General features: G+C 42.4%; 3 protein-coding genes across 4 annotated transcripts; 2 read left to right on the top strand and 1 right to left on the bottom strand.

The window, feature by feature from the left end:
- Positions 1–8: 8 nt before the first annotated feature.
- On the bottom strand, positions 9–5,581 carry phf23b (PHD finger protein 23b). Of its 2 annotated transcripts, XM_088990108.1 has the most exons (6): positions 5,395–5,581; positions 5,114–5,254; positions 3,494–3,525; positions 3,328–3,420; positions 1,166–1,706; positions 9–1,059 (listed from the first exon to the last, which is right to left on the bottom strand). In XM_088990108.1, exons 1-6 carry the CDS (start codon positions 5,405–5,407, stop codon positions 866–868), a joined length of 1,014 nt encoding a protein of 337 aa, XP_088846234.1. In that variant the 5' UTR covers positions 5,408–5,581; the 3' UTR covers positions 9–865. The 2 variants fall into 2 exon arrangements, with proteins under 2 accessions (XP_088846234.1, XP_088846233.1); XM_088990107.1 differs by having other exon boundaries at positions 5,114–5,581.
- A 113-nt stretch (positions 5,582–5,694) lies between these two features.
- On the top strand, positions 5,695–7,724 carry elp5 (elongator acetyltransferase complex subunit 5). The gene is made up of 8 exons (XM_088990109.1): positions 5,695–5,964; positions 6,026–6,086; positions 6,153–6,233; positions 6,333–6,544; positions 6,657–6,826; positions 6,900–6,995; positions 7,333–7,433; positions 7,517–7,724. The coding sequence occupies exons 1-8, from the start codon at positions 5,868–5,870 to the stop codon at positions 7,617–7,619; spliced, it is 921 nt and encodes a 306-aa protein (XP_088846235.1). The 5' UTR covers positions 5,695–5,867; the 3' UTR covers positions 7,620–7,724.
- A 1,797-nt stretch (positions 7,725–9,521) lies between these two features.
- On the top strand, positions 9,522–13,925 carry LOC148901952 (CTD nuclear envelope phosphatase 1A). Its single transcript, XM_089017818.1, has 8 exons — positions 9,522–10,076; positions 11,078–11,144; positions 11,220–11,338; positions 11,416–11,487; positions 11,559–11,675; positions 13,057–13,168; positions 13,240–13,324; positions 13,438–13,925. The coding sequence occupies exons 1-8, from the start codon at positions 9,972–9,974 to the stop codon at positions 13,496–13,498; spliced, it is 738 nt and encodes a 245-aa protein (XP_088873944.1). The 5' UTR covers positions 9,522–9,971; the 3' UTR covers positions 13,499–13,925.
- The last annotated feature ends 137 nt before the right edge of the window (positions 13,926–14,062 follow it).

The following is a 14,062-nucleotide window of genomic DNA, read 5'->3' as shown; positions in this document are numbered from 1 at the left end:
TTTAAGTGTCATGTTCGCAAAAAACTTTAATTTTCTGAAACTACAATTAAAGAAAACAATATTGGACTGCAGAAAATATATTTTTTGCATTGTCTTTCACATATGTACAGTTGTCAAAGAGATATGTACAGCCCCGCCATGAGAAGCAAAATAAACAGAAAAGCCCAAAAAAAGCTCAAAATATCCAACGGGGAGGGGAAAGAACCCCCACAACAAATCGATGCGCTCTCTCTTTCGTCAGGTCAAAAGAACCCGAACAAACGTAAGCAAAACCATGCAATTATTTCTGTAATGAGGAGCCTCCGTCTCCTTTTACGGGTGGTGGGGGGAGACCAATACTGTAATTGGCATTGCTAAGCGCTCCATTGTGAAAATATTCCCCTCTCACCTCAGTTCCAAAAAGTGCAATGTTTTCAATACCTTGTGTGATGTCACCCAAAAATATTTTGCCACAACTCTTCCTTTCAATTCTTGGAACCCATATCACTTACAAAGTGACGGCATTCCAAAATAAGAGACATGATCAGATCCCAAAACATAACTGTTATTTTTCTTATTAATCGCCAGATTTTACTGTTGTGTTCCTTTCATTTATCCATGGTGTAAAACTACCTGCCAGCCCACCCAAAAAAATTCAGGTGGAAAATTATATATCAATTACACTTTTTAGGAGGCCACAAATATAAGGGGAAAAACAAACTTGAACTGTGCATGGGACACAAAAAAATTGCTGATTGTCAATAGAAATCTTTTGACCGGTTAAATCTGTGGTTAAATGTCCGACCGTTTTGTCTTTTAGGCATGGGGGGGGGGGGTTGTTGCGAGTGTGGGGGTCAAAAAAAGCAAGAACTTTCTTTTGTTGTTATTAAGTGTCTTTTTTGTTTCCCGAGCGCCTGGAGTGCATGCACTTGTGGCAGTAGAAGATATCGGGCACGTTGGATTTCTTGATTTTGACGCAGGACAAATGCACCCAAATGGCACACTGGTTACACTCGATCATGGGCCGCCCGGCGAAAGGTTTGCCGCAGTAGCACGTGATCAGGTCCCATGAATCATCGCCTGAAACACACACGGAAGGACGATTTAGCACAAGCGACTCACGACATTTTAAACTAAGACATCAATCCTGCTTGGGACATTTCCTTCTGACAAGATGGCGGCCTACCTGACTCCACCATGATATCTTCGTCGGCGATCCAGGTCTCGCCTTCGCTGGAGCTCATATCGGCGTCACGGACGGTTTCGTGGGGCGGCGTTTTGTCGAGGGCGGCGTTCGGCGAGGGTCCCCCGCGGAGGGGCCGCCACTCCTCCGAGTCGCTTTGCGTCTGTGGCGGCGGAGAGCTTTTGAGCTTCTTAGCTTTGGCCTGCTTGGCGTTTTTGCTACGCTTGATGCGCGCCCGCTTCTCGCCCTCGCTGCTGCCGCTTTCAGCCGCCGCCAGCGACAGCCTCTTGAGCTTTTTGTCCTTTTTGCGCTCGGCCTTGGCGCTGGGCGCCTGGCTCTCGTACAGCGAGTCTTTCAGGCGCATCTTGTCCAGCAAAGTGCTATCGGGGTGGACGCTTTTGCTCTTGTTGGCGCGGGCTTTGTGGACAAACGTGTGGATGGTGCGGATGTCTGGGCCGCCGTCCGCCCATGTGCTGCTAACGCCGCCGCCATCCGTCGACGAACTGTGGGCGGAGCTGGATGACGCCGGGGACCACGAGCTTTCCTACGATCCAGGAAAGAGGCATTATTGTGGCTCGATGACAGACTTCCATGTTCAGAACCCCAGAATCAGAATCATCTTTATTGCCAAGTATGTAGAACACACAAGGAATTTGTTTCCGGTAGAACACGCTGCACTAGTATCGTCGTCAAAAAAAAAAAAAAAAAACAACTGCTAAGTGGCACTATACAGTTTCATTTTGGCTACTGTTGAAAGAGTTCAAAGAGTTAATGGCTTGGGGAAAGAAGCTGTTTAAATGTCTGCTGGATTTGGTGCGCATGGATCGGTAAATGTTTTATTATTAGCAGACTTTTCTCATCCTCAAAAACTGTAACTCAGCTGGAACTGCATTTGCAGGGAAATTTTAATTGTCAAGTGCCCCGGCGTACATTTTTTTTAATGCCACTTAATTTTCAACCTGCAATATTCTTATCCATTTAAAGCAGGGGTGTCAAAGTCATATTTTGCCACGGGCCACGTCGTAGTTACGGTTTCCTCTCGAGAGCCATTATGAATTTGGGGAAACCATTAGAATGTTTCATCTCCTCCATCTATTACATACAGAACACACAATAAATTAACGAATAACTCGTTTTCAAATCTGAAGTCAAGATTAATGAACGTTATTGTGGTTTACATGGGAAAATTTGACATTTTGAGTCAGACCTCTGCAAGCATCATTGAATTTCACAAATTTTATTTGCTCTCATGGGCCGAATAGAATGATCTGGCGGGCAAGATTTGCCCCCCCCCCCCCCCCCCCCTTGACATCAACGATTTAAACCAAGTACTGTACCTTTTTCATGACCAATGCCAGTGTCTGAAACTCGTGACAAAAAGTTAGCAGACACCAGGGCAGACAACTCTGAAAAGTTGCCTGCCCCATTTTTCACAACTTGAAACACAATAAAACAACTAATCGCAAAAAAAAAGTATGCAAAACGAACGTTCGTTTGGCAATTTGCATACTCGGCACAGCAGCCAATCAGAAGCCTGTTTCATGCTTCAGACTATACCGTGACTGTAAAGTGTACTTGAACGTTTTGAAAGGCGTTTATAAAGAGGAGTCCACGTGGCTGGTAACGGTTTGCTCAAACCTTTTGCTTTATTGAATAAAACAAACGTTTGATTTGAAAAAAAATCTTTTTTTTCCTTGAAGAAGTTGTCGGCCACCTAGGCCGAGACGTTTTGAAAGTTGTACGCCCAGGGCAGATGTTATTTCAAACACTGCCAATACCAATATTTTTTTTTGTGGCAGGCGCGACAATTCCATTGCCTTGGGGAGAGCACAATGCTACTGTATGCATTCACATTTTTCAAACATTAAATCTCAGCCATGGTTGGGGAATACTGCCGGCTACTGATACTGGGATGATAATGAAGAGCAAAGCGCAGGAGTTAAATTTTAAAGATTTTCAGCTGGTTTTCTCAAGAAGCTTCTTCACCTCACCGTCTCACTTGGACTGCAATCTTCTTTCATGCTGCAGCTGCCTGTCAAGCCCGTCAACTCCACTGACACCAAAGTGGCACAACTTTAATCCGATATGCACCTCGGGCAGTATCCATAGAAAACTAAACTGCGACTATTCTTATATATTTAATGTATGTGAATCTTGAAACTGACCTCTTTGGGACTTGGGATGTAACCAGCATAAGCCAAGACAAAACTGCAGAACTTGTTGAAGTCCTCCACAGTCCTCCTTTTCCTCTCTGGGGGCTACACAAATTCAATACTTCAGTCAACAGTTATTTATTTCAGAAACGTTTTTGAGTCAAGTTGGAGTACTTACCAAAGCTTCAGTTTTGCACGACAAAAGTGAATCTGTAGGCAGAGAAAGACACAAAGTGATAACATAATCAGATTTCTGAAAAATGACAATGGCAGGTCTGGTTTTAAGGACCCCTTTGAGCATTTTTGGAGAAATGTGGAGTTATTTACTTTTATTTTGCTTTAACAGGTGGGTGGCTTGCAGGACTTTTTGTGACATTGCCGATTGAAAATCTGGAACTGGATTACATGTAACCTGTTTTCATTTCATCTGCAATGCAGGGAACCCAATGTTTAAGTGCCTGGCTAATTATAACACAAACATATCCATCAATAAAATGACACAGGTCATAATCCCCATGAATTCTGCTGGTCACTGTCTCCAATGACTGTGAGATTTAAAACTGTGGTAGTTAGCCTTCAAACTTTACATAAATAGTACACAAGAAACATGACTGATCAAAGAGTAGTGCTGGCAGCGGAATATATCTTGCACTTCAGTCAGCACGTTTTTTTCCTGAATATATTTGTTGTGGAGGAATTTGCAGGTCTTTTACGAGGGGACTCGCATGTTTTCGAAAATTATACAAGAATGATTGTCACTTGTCAAGTCATGACCTCAAGTTAGCCAGTTGACAACTTTCATTATTTGTGACCATCAACGATAAACACTGTAGCCCATTTGGGAGGTTTCCATTCATTTGTCGAAATGCATTCCTTCCCCAGGGCCGCACGTTTAGAATATGAGGCAAGCTAACTTAAAGCTAACATTAGCCGCTAAACGGTTCAATATATTTAACGGGGGATTATTCGGTGATACGCGCCCAGAGACCGCAACACAAAAGGTTGGGTCTGAAAACAATTCGCTTAGCAAGAAAGGACGATAACGACGAACGTACGAGTATGCTAACCACACTTTAAGACATTTGAAGTTAGAGTTTAATGCAGAAATTGATGCTGGTTGGTCGACCGGGCAACTTGGAGCGCGTTTGAATTGTCTTGCAGCTAAGCGGCTAATATTAGCCGACAGACCTGTCACTGCGAGTGCACCGATATAGCGTCCGCACACGGTGGTCATTCGATGTCGATGCGACAATCGCTATGAAAACCGCCAGTGGGAAGACGTCAAGAAAGGGAACGTTGATTTAGCCGTTAGCAGCTAACGTGCTAATCACGCCGGAATTTGCGACAGGCTCGCGGAAGGTGTCTCAATGTCGCTTGTCAAGTCAATCTTGGAGTCATTAATGGGGGTGGATTTGTTTCATTTGCTGGGGGGAAACGGTGCCAACTCCACTGACGCCAAATTGGCACAACTTTAATCCGATATGCGCGTTGGGCAATGTCGGCTAGCTCGGCACGATTATGGAGACAATCTGAACGCCGCGTTAATACACAAAACTCACGCCGCCGCTATCTCTAATGATACGACCAATCTACAATACAATTATACTAAAATGCATTCGTTATCAACAACTTTGCGGTAGTTGTCGCGCAAATTGAGATTTGTGACCTACGCAGGCGAACGTAACGGCGACGTTAGCCACCAGGCTTTCAAAAGCTCAATTTCCCTTCGGGGAAACGTGCTAAAGCCAACGCAAAGCGGCTTACTTTATGAGGCCCCGATCAATGTCATAAAACATACCTTGGTGCTCGGACATTATGTCAAGCATTGTCCCTTCGACGAGCAGGCCTGAAGGTCCGAGAAACGGAACCAGCCGGAGCGAGGCGGCCGTCACGCTGTCCCTGTTCCCGGCGTGACTGCGCCCAAACTGTTTGGAAACTGCTGCAACACCGATGCAAGAAAAAAGACTTTCTTCAACAACTACACGAGTTAAGGAACACTCCTCACCGCGTATTGCCGAGTCCAGGTGTCGCCACGCTAACGACACGAGCGAGCAAAAGCACTTTTTCTGTCCCTCGTACCATTGCGCCGCATTTAAAATCCGCCCCGCCAACATACAGCCGGGCTGGGAAACATCGTTAAATTCAAGCCAATTGGCGTGGATTCGCGCTGGGCACCTGGTGATCTATATAAACATAAATGTCGATATTCTTGCTCTCGCGGTCGCGTAAAACAACAAGGAGAGTTCCCCACAGGTCTACGCGCGGTCGAAGCTTGTAGAGTCCGTCGAAGGAATGGTTCGCCCCAAAGCACGATGGGTTTTGTAGTTTATAAGTGACGAGCAGCAGCGATTTTGTGGAAATTAAACTACATTTCCACTGGGGCACCGGGACATGAAGCGACGACAGCCGATGGCTACGCCATAAAATATTTTTGGACCAAAAAGGCGATCAATGTGTATGGATTTATGAGTTAATATACAAAAAAAACTAACATTGATAATGTGACGCCAGCTGTATTGTCACTTTAAGCGATTTTGTGTAAAGTATACCACATGTTTCGGCGTATGCTAATTAGCTCGAGAGGCTATAGTACCATGTTACAAGACATGCTGCAAGGAACTGACACCGGAGGGTTGTTCATCATACAAGGTACATGACACTCATCATGCTTTGTCACAGAAAAACTAACGAAACCTGTACTGAATCAAAGATTCCAGTAGTTGTTCGGGACGACGTCTTTTGTGGAGCTTCATCAAGACTGCATTGAACAGGTTGTCACATTGCTGCGACGGCATTTTGTTGACCGTTGAGACATTAATTCATGGTTTGAATTTTAGGACGGAAGCAGTCCATGTTCTCAGCTTTGAAGTCAGTGAAGATGAGCTGAATGATGGCTTGAAAGGATCTCCCATCGACAGGTAGTTATTGAAACAACCGCCAGGTTTAGTTTAAATGATCATTTCAAGGCCAAGGTGTTGCCAGCATTATAAAGTCGATTTTTGCATCTATCATTTCAGGCTCCACTTTCACAACGCTTATAGCGATCCCCTAGCCTGGAACGGAAGTGCTAACTTCACGGTGGACCAGTTTTGCGTGGAAAGAGTCACAAAACTCATCAAGCAGACCTTGCAAGTTAAGCCGGCCATTTTAGCAATCGACTCACTGTCGTGGATCCTGAGACATGTCAGCCCGCCTGCAGTCTGCAAGACTCTCCAACAGCTTAAAAATGGTGATCAATAATCATTTCTTTCCTAGAACAAATCTGAAATTGTGTTTGCAAAGTGTGCTGAAGTCCCAGTTTAAACTTGTGTGCGATTTCAGTTGCGTCATTTGTACATTAGGTGGATGTTTTGGAAACATCATTGGACTACTGCATGCCGACATGCACCCGCGGGGTACAGTGGGTACCCTGTGCCACTTGGCCACGTCACTCATCACCGTGAAGGCGGTCCTGAGAGGAGACCAAGCAACCATAACCAAGCGCTTAAAGTCAGGAAAGGTTTTGGAAGATGTAAGTATTAAAGATGTGATGAAGACTTTGGGGTGGGGGAACAAAAGAACATGAAGTATTTGTTGATGCTTAGGAGGAGGTGTTCACCATCAAAGATGACCTGACAGTGATTGGACAGGGCAAGCCCACCCGAACTGATCCGCAAGAGCAGGCATCCTTATCCAACATGGTACAGTATTTGTTAATATTTATCTCATATTACCACTTTTTGTCTGTAAATTCAAAACAAAAATTGTCATGACATTAGCCCACTCCTATTATAGTCATGGAATAAATTTCTGATAAACATAAAAACATGTTGAAACACTTTTTTCAAAGTGCGTGTTTATGGATATTTTTAGGCTCAAACTTCAAATGACTATTCCTCAAACAATATTCTACTGTCCTCATCATATTGCTTTTTTTTTCCCGAATACTGAATTACCTAGAAGTTATGACATTGTAAAATGAATAGACATGAATTAGAAGTACAAATGAAAAGTCCCATGTGGGAGTTCTTCCTGCAGGCAGACCCAACAGCAAATTTGACCTTCAACCTCCGCCTGTCTGAAAGCCAACGCGAGGCCAAGGAAAAGCTAGCTCTACCCTTTGTCTTCAGTAAAGAGAAGTATGAAACCCACATCAAATTTTCTTTGCATATTTCCATTTGTTTACCACATTCACTCATTGGCTGTTGTTTTCGTCTGGTAGGAAAACAGCTCTTCTCAACACTGGTTCAGGGAGAATCATGTATGAGCCAGACGCTAACGATGACTATGATCAAGAGGACCCAGATGATGATCTTGACGTGTAATCATCTTGTTTTCTTTGTTATCATAAACTTTGTTTTTAATGACTTTCAAATCAATTGTTGAATATTAAATGTAACAATGGATTAAAATATACAAAGAAAAAACTGCCTGCATCCTGTCTACATCCTGTGTCTTGAATTTTATGTAGGAAATATTGTATGTTCAGAGTATATGCATGGTGAAGTGAAAGTAAGTATAAAAATGTATTTTGGCTCAGATACAGATTTTATCCTGACATCTTTTGCTCCCTGACCTTCCTTCCTCCTGACCTGCTATTTTTTTACTTGGCAAACACTGCTGTTGAGAAACTCCTTTTTTTATTTTCTCATCTGAAATCATGTATGAAAAGTACATTTACAGATGCACGTTTTACAATACATTGCATATTGATTTATATAGCGCTTTCACAACAGCTGAAGCTGTAACCGCTGAACATGGACTACTATCATATAGTTTTATTGCAATTATTTTTTGGTCACTCTGCTGGTATAGGTCAGTGATTCCTGACTGTTCTGTGACACATTATTTAACATCTTTGTTCATCTAATTAGGCCACATAGTGAGTGACAGGCAAATACAGGTAATAGAAAATTAGAATATTGTGAAAAAGTTCATTTATTCAATTAATTCAACTTAAAAGGTGTAATGAATATATTATTTAGACTCATAACATGCATTGTAAGATATCTTAAGCTTTTATTTGTTAGAATTTTGATTATTATGGCTTACAGCTTATGAAAAACACAAAATCAGAGTTAAAAAAATTGAATATCACATGAAATAAACAGAACCAAACATGCAAATCAAACCTCTGAAGATGGAGGACACTGATTCGCTGGGATATGCCGAAAGGAAAAGAAGAAGACATGAAATAAACAGAAAAATGAACCAGGCTTTGGTACTTTTTGCCGAGTGAGCACGAACGTTGCCAGGAACGTCTTACCTGGGCCACAGAAAAAAATGAACTGGTCTGTTGGTCAGTGGTCCAAAGTCCTCTTTTATGATGAGAGCAAATTCAGTATCTCATCAACGCAGCCGTCAATCAAGAAATTTTAGAGTATTTCATGCTTCTTCTCGGCAGATTAGCTCTTTGGAAATGCTGATTTCATTTCCCAACAGGACTTGGCAGCTGCTCACTCGGCTAAAAGTACCAAAAGCCTGGTTCATTTTTCTGCTTATTTCATGTGATATTCAAATTTTTGAGACTCTGATTTTGCAGTTTTAATAACATGTAAGCCATAATAAGCAAAATTCTAACCGGTAAAAGCTTGAAATATCTTGCAATGTACGTTATGAGTCGAAATAATATATTCTGCTCACCTTTTAGGTTGAATTACTTAAATGAATGAACCTTTTCACGATATTGGTCTGTGTAAGCTCTCAGTCGGACAGGAGTGGTCCATCGATGAAAAGGTTTCTACGGCTGAAGAAACCTTTTCATCGAGTTTTCACGATATTCTAATTTTGTATTACCTGTACAAAACAAATACAGGTACATACTCTTCCAAATGTCTGGTCTATACTTGTTGTCATTCATACAACAGTGTCAGATCTCAGAGTACGTTTCTGCTGGAATTAGGACAAAATAATTACAGTATTTTAGCATATACGGTACGTTTTGTGACATCGGGGTCTATTTTTACAACAGCGTTTGAGGCGAATCGTGGGGTATTCCGAGAAATCTGGTATGCTCTTTACTCAAGTATTTATTTGACTATTGCATATAGTTTACGTAAATTTGTTTGGTATTGTGACATGTTCCAAAAATGAAATAACTTGGCTGAGTAAAGATTGGAAAACAAATGAATGAAGGGAACGCATCATTATCCAGGTCTGTTTATTTATCTTCCACGTGGACGTGCTGCGCGCGACCCTTCGAGTCCCCTTCAGGATGTGACGTCACATCACAAATGGCGGCTCACAGTTTCATTCCGGATTTCCAGTGGACTACAAACTGATTTTAGACCCACAAGTTGTACTCTCGGAGAGTGTTTACTTTTGAGAAAAACTTCTGACTCCGCGCAGAGCGAAGCGGAACCGAGAAAACGTCTGAATACGAGGCTTCCGGTGGCCGATTGGCATATTTTGGAGCCGGGTTCAAGGTGGTCACCCCGTCGAGCAAGCTAGCCGGAGCTAACGCCGCTTAGCTCAACGAGGTCCAAAACAGCAAGCAGCCCTCCTGAGCGGAATTGCTTTCGTCTGCTATGCCGATCTGCTCCATTTAATGGTCATCGTGCAACGAGGGTGCAGACCGAGACACTCACCCTGTGCCAGGAAATTACTCGATTGGCAGCTAATGCCGACTGTCAGCCGCAATTATTCCACCGACTGCTGACTTGTCTTGGTCCGTCAACATGCTGAAAACCCGCCAGTGTTTACTTGGCATCCGGACTTTCCTCGGGGTCACGTCCAGAATATGGGGCTTCTTCATGTATATCCTCAGGAAGCACCTACGAACGGTAATAAACACCGGAACGACTGACATGTCTGTCAATAATTCCCAACTGGACTGTTTAGTTTGTGCTCCAAAATCTTTTTCCCTCTTCAGCAATTCATGCAGAATACTCTGTCCCGTTTGAGGTTAGCACTAGCCCGAGTATGAGGCTGGGAATTCAAGTATTTCTCCCTGAGACATATGAGGCTTGCTCCTAACCACTAAGCTAATGGCGTCACTTATTTTGCAATGCAAAACGACACGTGTGAAGATCAATTAAATAGAGTTTTCTGCTCACTAACAGTCATTTGAGTGGGATTCCCACTTGTTCATATTTCCCCCTAGTTCTACTAACAGTCGAAGAGGCACCCAAAGTGACTATGTTGTTTGTCTGTTATACGTTGGGAGCCAAATTGTTGTCTTTAAAATAGACCTGAAACGACCCGAGTAAAATCTACCAAAACAAATGAAAATGTCCCTGTTCCTCTTCCACGGACTGGCTAATTCACTTACTCAACTTTAGAGTCACCAATGAATAAGCATTTTCTGCTCATACTGAGACTTTAAGACGACGACTCCAGCTGGTTACTCACAAGGCAGCATAGCGTGATTTGCCTTAAGCTTTATTTTAATAATTGGACTTCTTTTTCAAAAGTGTTATGACTGAATTCAGTTTGTCCCACACTTTATGTCATTGAGGTACATCTTTTACATCTTATAGCACACCACCAAACAAAAAGGTCACCAAAACTACAAATGATGATTTCATCTCAACTGATATTTTGCGTTAAATGGCACTCATTCCATTATCTAAATTACAACCTGCGGCTTCACGATTGGAGAAGAGCATTTATTGCTTCTGCTTTTCACGATGGGTCACCGGCGTAGACCAGTGAATGGAAATGAGTTAATAAAATAGCTTCCTTGCAAATCACTTACCTGATTCATTCATTCTCTAAATGTGTCTCTTCGCTGACCGTTCAATATTTTTCTGACAACTGTGACTATTTTGTGTTTTCTTTGCAGATCATCCAGTACCAGACTGTGCGATACGACACCTTGCCTCTATCTCCAATCTCCCGAAACAGACTGAGTGAGTCGGCTAACAAGCCAGCTAGCATGCGTGTGTAAACGTGACCATGGCCACATTCGTTGTCTTCCGGTCCAGATGGAGTCAAGAGGAAGATACTGGTGCTGGACTTAGATGAGACCTTAATCCATTCTCATCACGATGGGGTCCTGAGGCCCACGGTGAGGCCGGGAACGCCGCCCGACTTCATCCTCAAAGTAAGTGCGATATACTGGATTACGATTGGTATGTTTATGCCTGAACATGACTGACTTTGGTTTGTCTTTCTGCGCAGGTTGTCATTGACAAGCACCCGGTACGATTCTTCGTACACAAAAGGCCGCATGTGGACTTCTTTTTAGAAGTGGTATGTGTTATGAATCTGTGTGTGTTGATGTGAATGTCATGGACATATTGTAACATGGCTGATGCGTGCAGGTGAGCCAGTGGTACGAGCTGGTGGTTTTCACAGCCAGCATGGAGATCTACGGCTCGGCAGTGGCCGACAAGTTGGACAACAATAGGAACATTCTCCGACGCAGATACTACAGACAGGTACCACACACAAAAGCCAATCATCAGTCTTACTTGAACAGAAGGTTGAGTTTGTAAATATTATATCTATACAGAAAATTAGATTTCAAAGGCTGAAAAAAAAATAATTCAGATATTTTTAGGCCGTGCATACCACCCCTGGGCCTTCAGTAGTGCTAGGTGTCAATCAATCCAAGCTGCGACTGTAAATAAAAAGTGTGGTGTGATTTACTAGATGGTCCGGTTAGCCAGGAAATAACTTTTGAAGAAAGAAATACTGTTTCTAAACTGTTCGAGTTTTTACGATGAATGCATGGAATCATGATATGAGGTCCGAAGTTGCTCTTTCACACCCTAGAGAAGATTGAACAACAGGATTGCGACCTTTCTTAATTAATGATGTCCATTTTTTCTTCAAAAGTCCGTCTTGGAAATGGCTTTAACAGTAAATCTGCAACCAAATCTATTTCTTCTACTGATTCAGCTATTATGGGTTGACAAAGCCACAATTAAATCAACACAACAATGTATTTATTTATGCAGCTCGCTACAGATACAGTGTGCTAGCTCTTACCAGTATGCTCTTGTCACTAGCGGCAAGTAATACGATGATTGACTGGTGACGAGCCAATCATAGTTTGCGAAATCGCCCAGGCGTGAGAGCAGGCCCTGCTCGTCCCCAACTCAAAATCTGATTGAATGCAGAGGCATTGACACCGCATTTAATGCGACAGGGTCTGCAGAACTAATTGTGAAGGCGTCTGTCTAGGTAGATTTCTGACCCTGGTAACAAATGATAGCTGAAATGTGATTGTTTAAATGCTGAAATACAAAAACGGACATCTGGAAACAGCACAACAGGGGAAATGTAATGAAAGGAAGCTGAAAGAAAATTTGGAATTCTTTAAGAAGAATATAAAAATATAATTCAGTCTGTGATTCAGACATTTTAGGCCAGCAGGCTTTGCAGGCCGTGACTGCTCGCTACTGATACATACATATACATATTACACATATTTGGGCAAAGGTTATTTCTGTTTTAGAGGCACCTGTCTTGTTATCAGTCTTTGAAACCTAAAATCTACAGTGCATGCAACCATATTTCTGGGAATCAACTTTGGCGAATCACTAACCTTTAAAAATGCAATTTTCAATCTGGAACAGTTTGAAAAATTCACCAATCTCTCCTCATTATTTTAGGGTAAATGGAAATATTGGCTAGATACTGATAATTCATATGAATCTATTAAGTGGGATCAACATCTTGTTTTATTTATTTTGGGGTGGGGGTTATTTCTGTTTTAGAAGCAGCTGTCTTATTTTGCCTTGGTATATATTTGAATGTCCCAACCTCCCACCAAATTAGCTTAGTGTCATTTTATTTTTGTGTCTCACTTGGCAGCATTGTACATTGGATCTAGGTAGTTATATCAAAGACCTGTCAGTAGTACACGATGACCTGTCCAGTATTGTCATTCTCGACAATTCGCCCGGTGCTTATCGAAGCCATCCAGGTAATGAAACCATCCCGGTCTCCCAGTGTCAAATGCGAGGATAAAAGTACACCGATTCCTTTGCTCTCCAGACAATGCAATACCCATCAAGTCCTGGTTCAGTGATCCCAGTGACACAGCACTTCTTAACTTGCTGCCTATGCTGGACGCATTGAGGTAAGCATTTGTGTGTGTGTGTGTGTTTTAAATGATTATATTTACTACAATATTAAAAAAGAAAACCCAGACCTTGTGTTATCATCATACCAACAAGTTAGTGTCTGTTTTAGGTTCACCGCAGATGTCCGTTCCGTCCTCAGTCGAAACCTCCACCAGCATCGGCTCTGGTGATGAAGTCGAAGGGAGAGATTTGGTCAAAAGACAACCCGCCGGCACCCCCCTCATCAAAGGGGAGGGTTGGGATGAACACTTAGGGTGCCAGATTTTTAGCCCCGCCGCAATTTTAGTTCTCTATTTGAGTCAGCGCCCGAACCGCAAAAAAAAAAAATACAAGGACATGGATGATCTCTGATGTCTTTCTAAACTTTTTTTCCCTTGAAGATGATGATGCAATGAGGAGGATTCCCAAAGTCAACAATACTATGTCATATTTTCATGATTTCCTGATCAAATATGATTTTGGCCCCAGTTTTTCAAAAGGATATAAACAATATTTTTGCTTGCAAGCCATCTCCCATCCTTGGATATTTTTGTTTATTTTTGTGGGTTTTTAAATAAGACTGAAAATCACAAGATTAAAACATATGGCTTGTACCTATTCTATGGACTGCTGTGCCGTCTTTTCCATATCAGTCACCATGAAGTAACATTTCATTCTGTTCATGGAATTGCAATTGCACTTGATTTGTGCCACAGCCCCTTTCTATTTTTCTTGTTTGATTGCCAGCCCTCCCT

The sequence above is a fragment of the Hippocampus bargibanti genome, linkage group LG02, assembly GCF_051943395.1.
Source record: "Hippocampus bargibanti isolate YZ-2025 linkage group LG02, ASM5194339v1, whole genome shotgun sequence".
Taxonomy (NCBI): domain Eukaryota; kingdom Metazoa; phylum Chordata; class Actinopteri; order Syngnathiformes; family Syngnathidae; genus Hippocampus; species Hippocampus bargibanti.
Note: the sequence above shows the minus strand (reverse complement) of the source record. Positions and strands in the feature narration are given on the sequence as shown.

Coding starts and splice junctions, on each gene's coding strand:
- LOC148901952 (XM_089017818.1), top strand. CDS start 9,972: ATGCTGAAAACCCGCCAGTGTTTACTTGGCATCCGGACTTTCCTCGGG. Junction 10,077..11,077: donor TCAGGAAGCACCTACGAACG/GTAATAAACACC, acceptor TTTTCTTTGCAG/ATCATCCAGTACCAGACTGT. Junction 11,676..13,056: donor GACGCAGATACTACAGACAG/GTACCACACACA, acceptor CTCACTTGGCAG/CATTGTACATTGGATCTAGG.
- elp5 (XM_088990109.1), top strand. CDS start 5,868: ATGTTTCGGCGTATGCTAATTAGCTCGAGAGGCTATAGTACCATGTTA. Junction 6,087..6,152: donor ATCAAGACTGCATTGAACAG/GTTGTCACATTG, acceptor TTTGAATTTTAG/GACGGAAGCAGTCCATGTTC. Junction 7,434..7,516: donor TTTGTCTTCAGTAAAGAGAA/GTATGAAACCCA, acceptor TTCGTCTGGTAG/GAAAACAGCTCTTCTCAACA.
- phf23b (XM_088990107.1), bottom strand. CDS start 5,429: ATGTTGGCGGGGCGGATTTTAAATGCGGCGCAATGGTACGAGGGACAG. Junction 3,526..5,113: donor CATAATGTCCGAGCACCAAG/GTATGTTTTATG, acceptor CTCTGCCTACAG/ATTCACTTTTGTCGTGCAAA. Junction 1,707..3,327: donor ACATCCCAAGTCCCAAAGAG/GTCAGTTTCAAG, acceptor CCTGGATCGTAG/GAAAGCTCGTGGTCCCCGGC.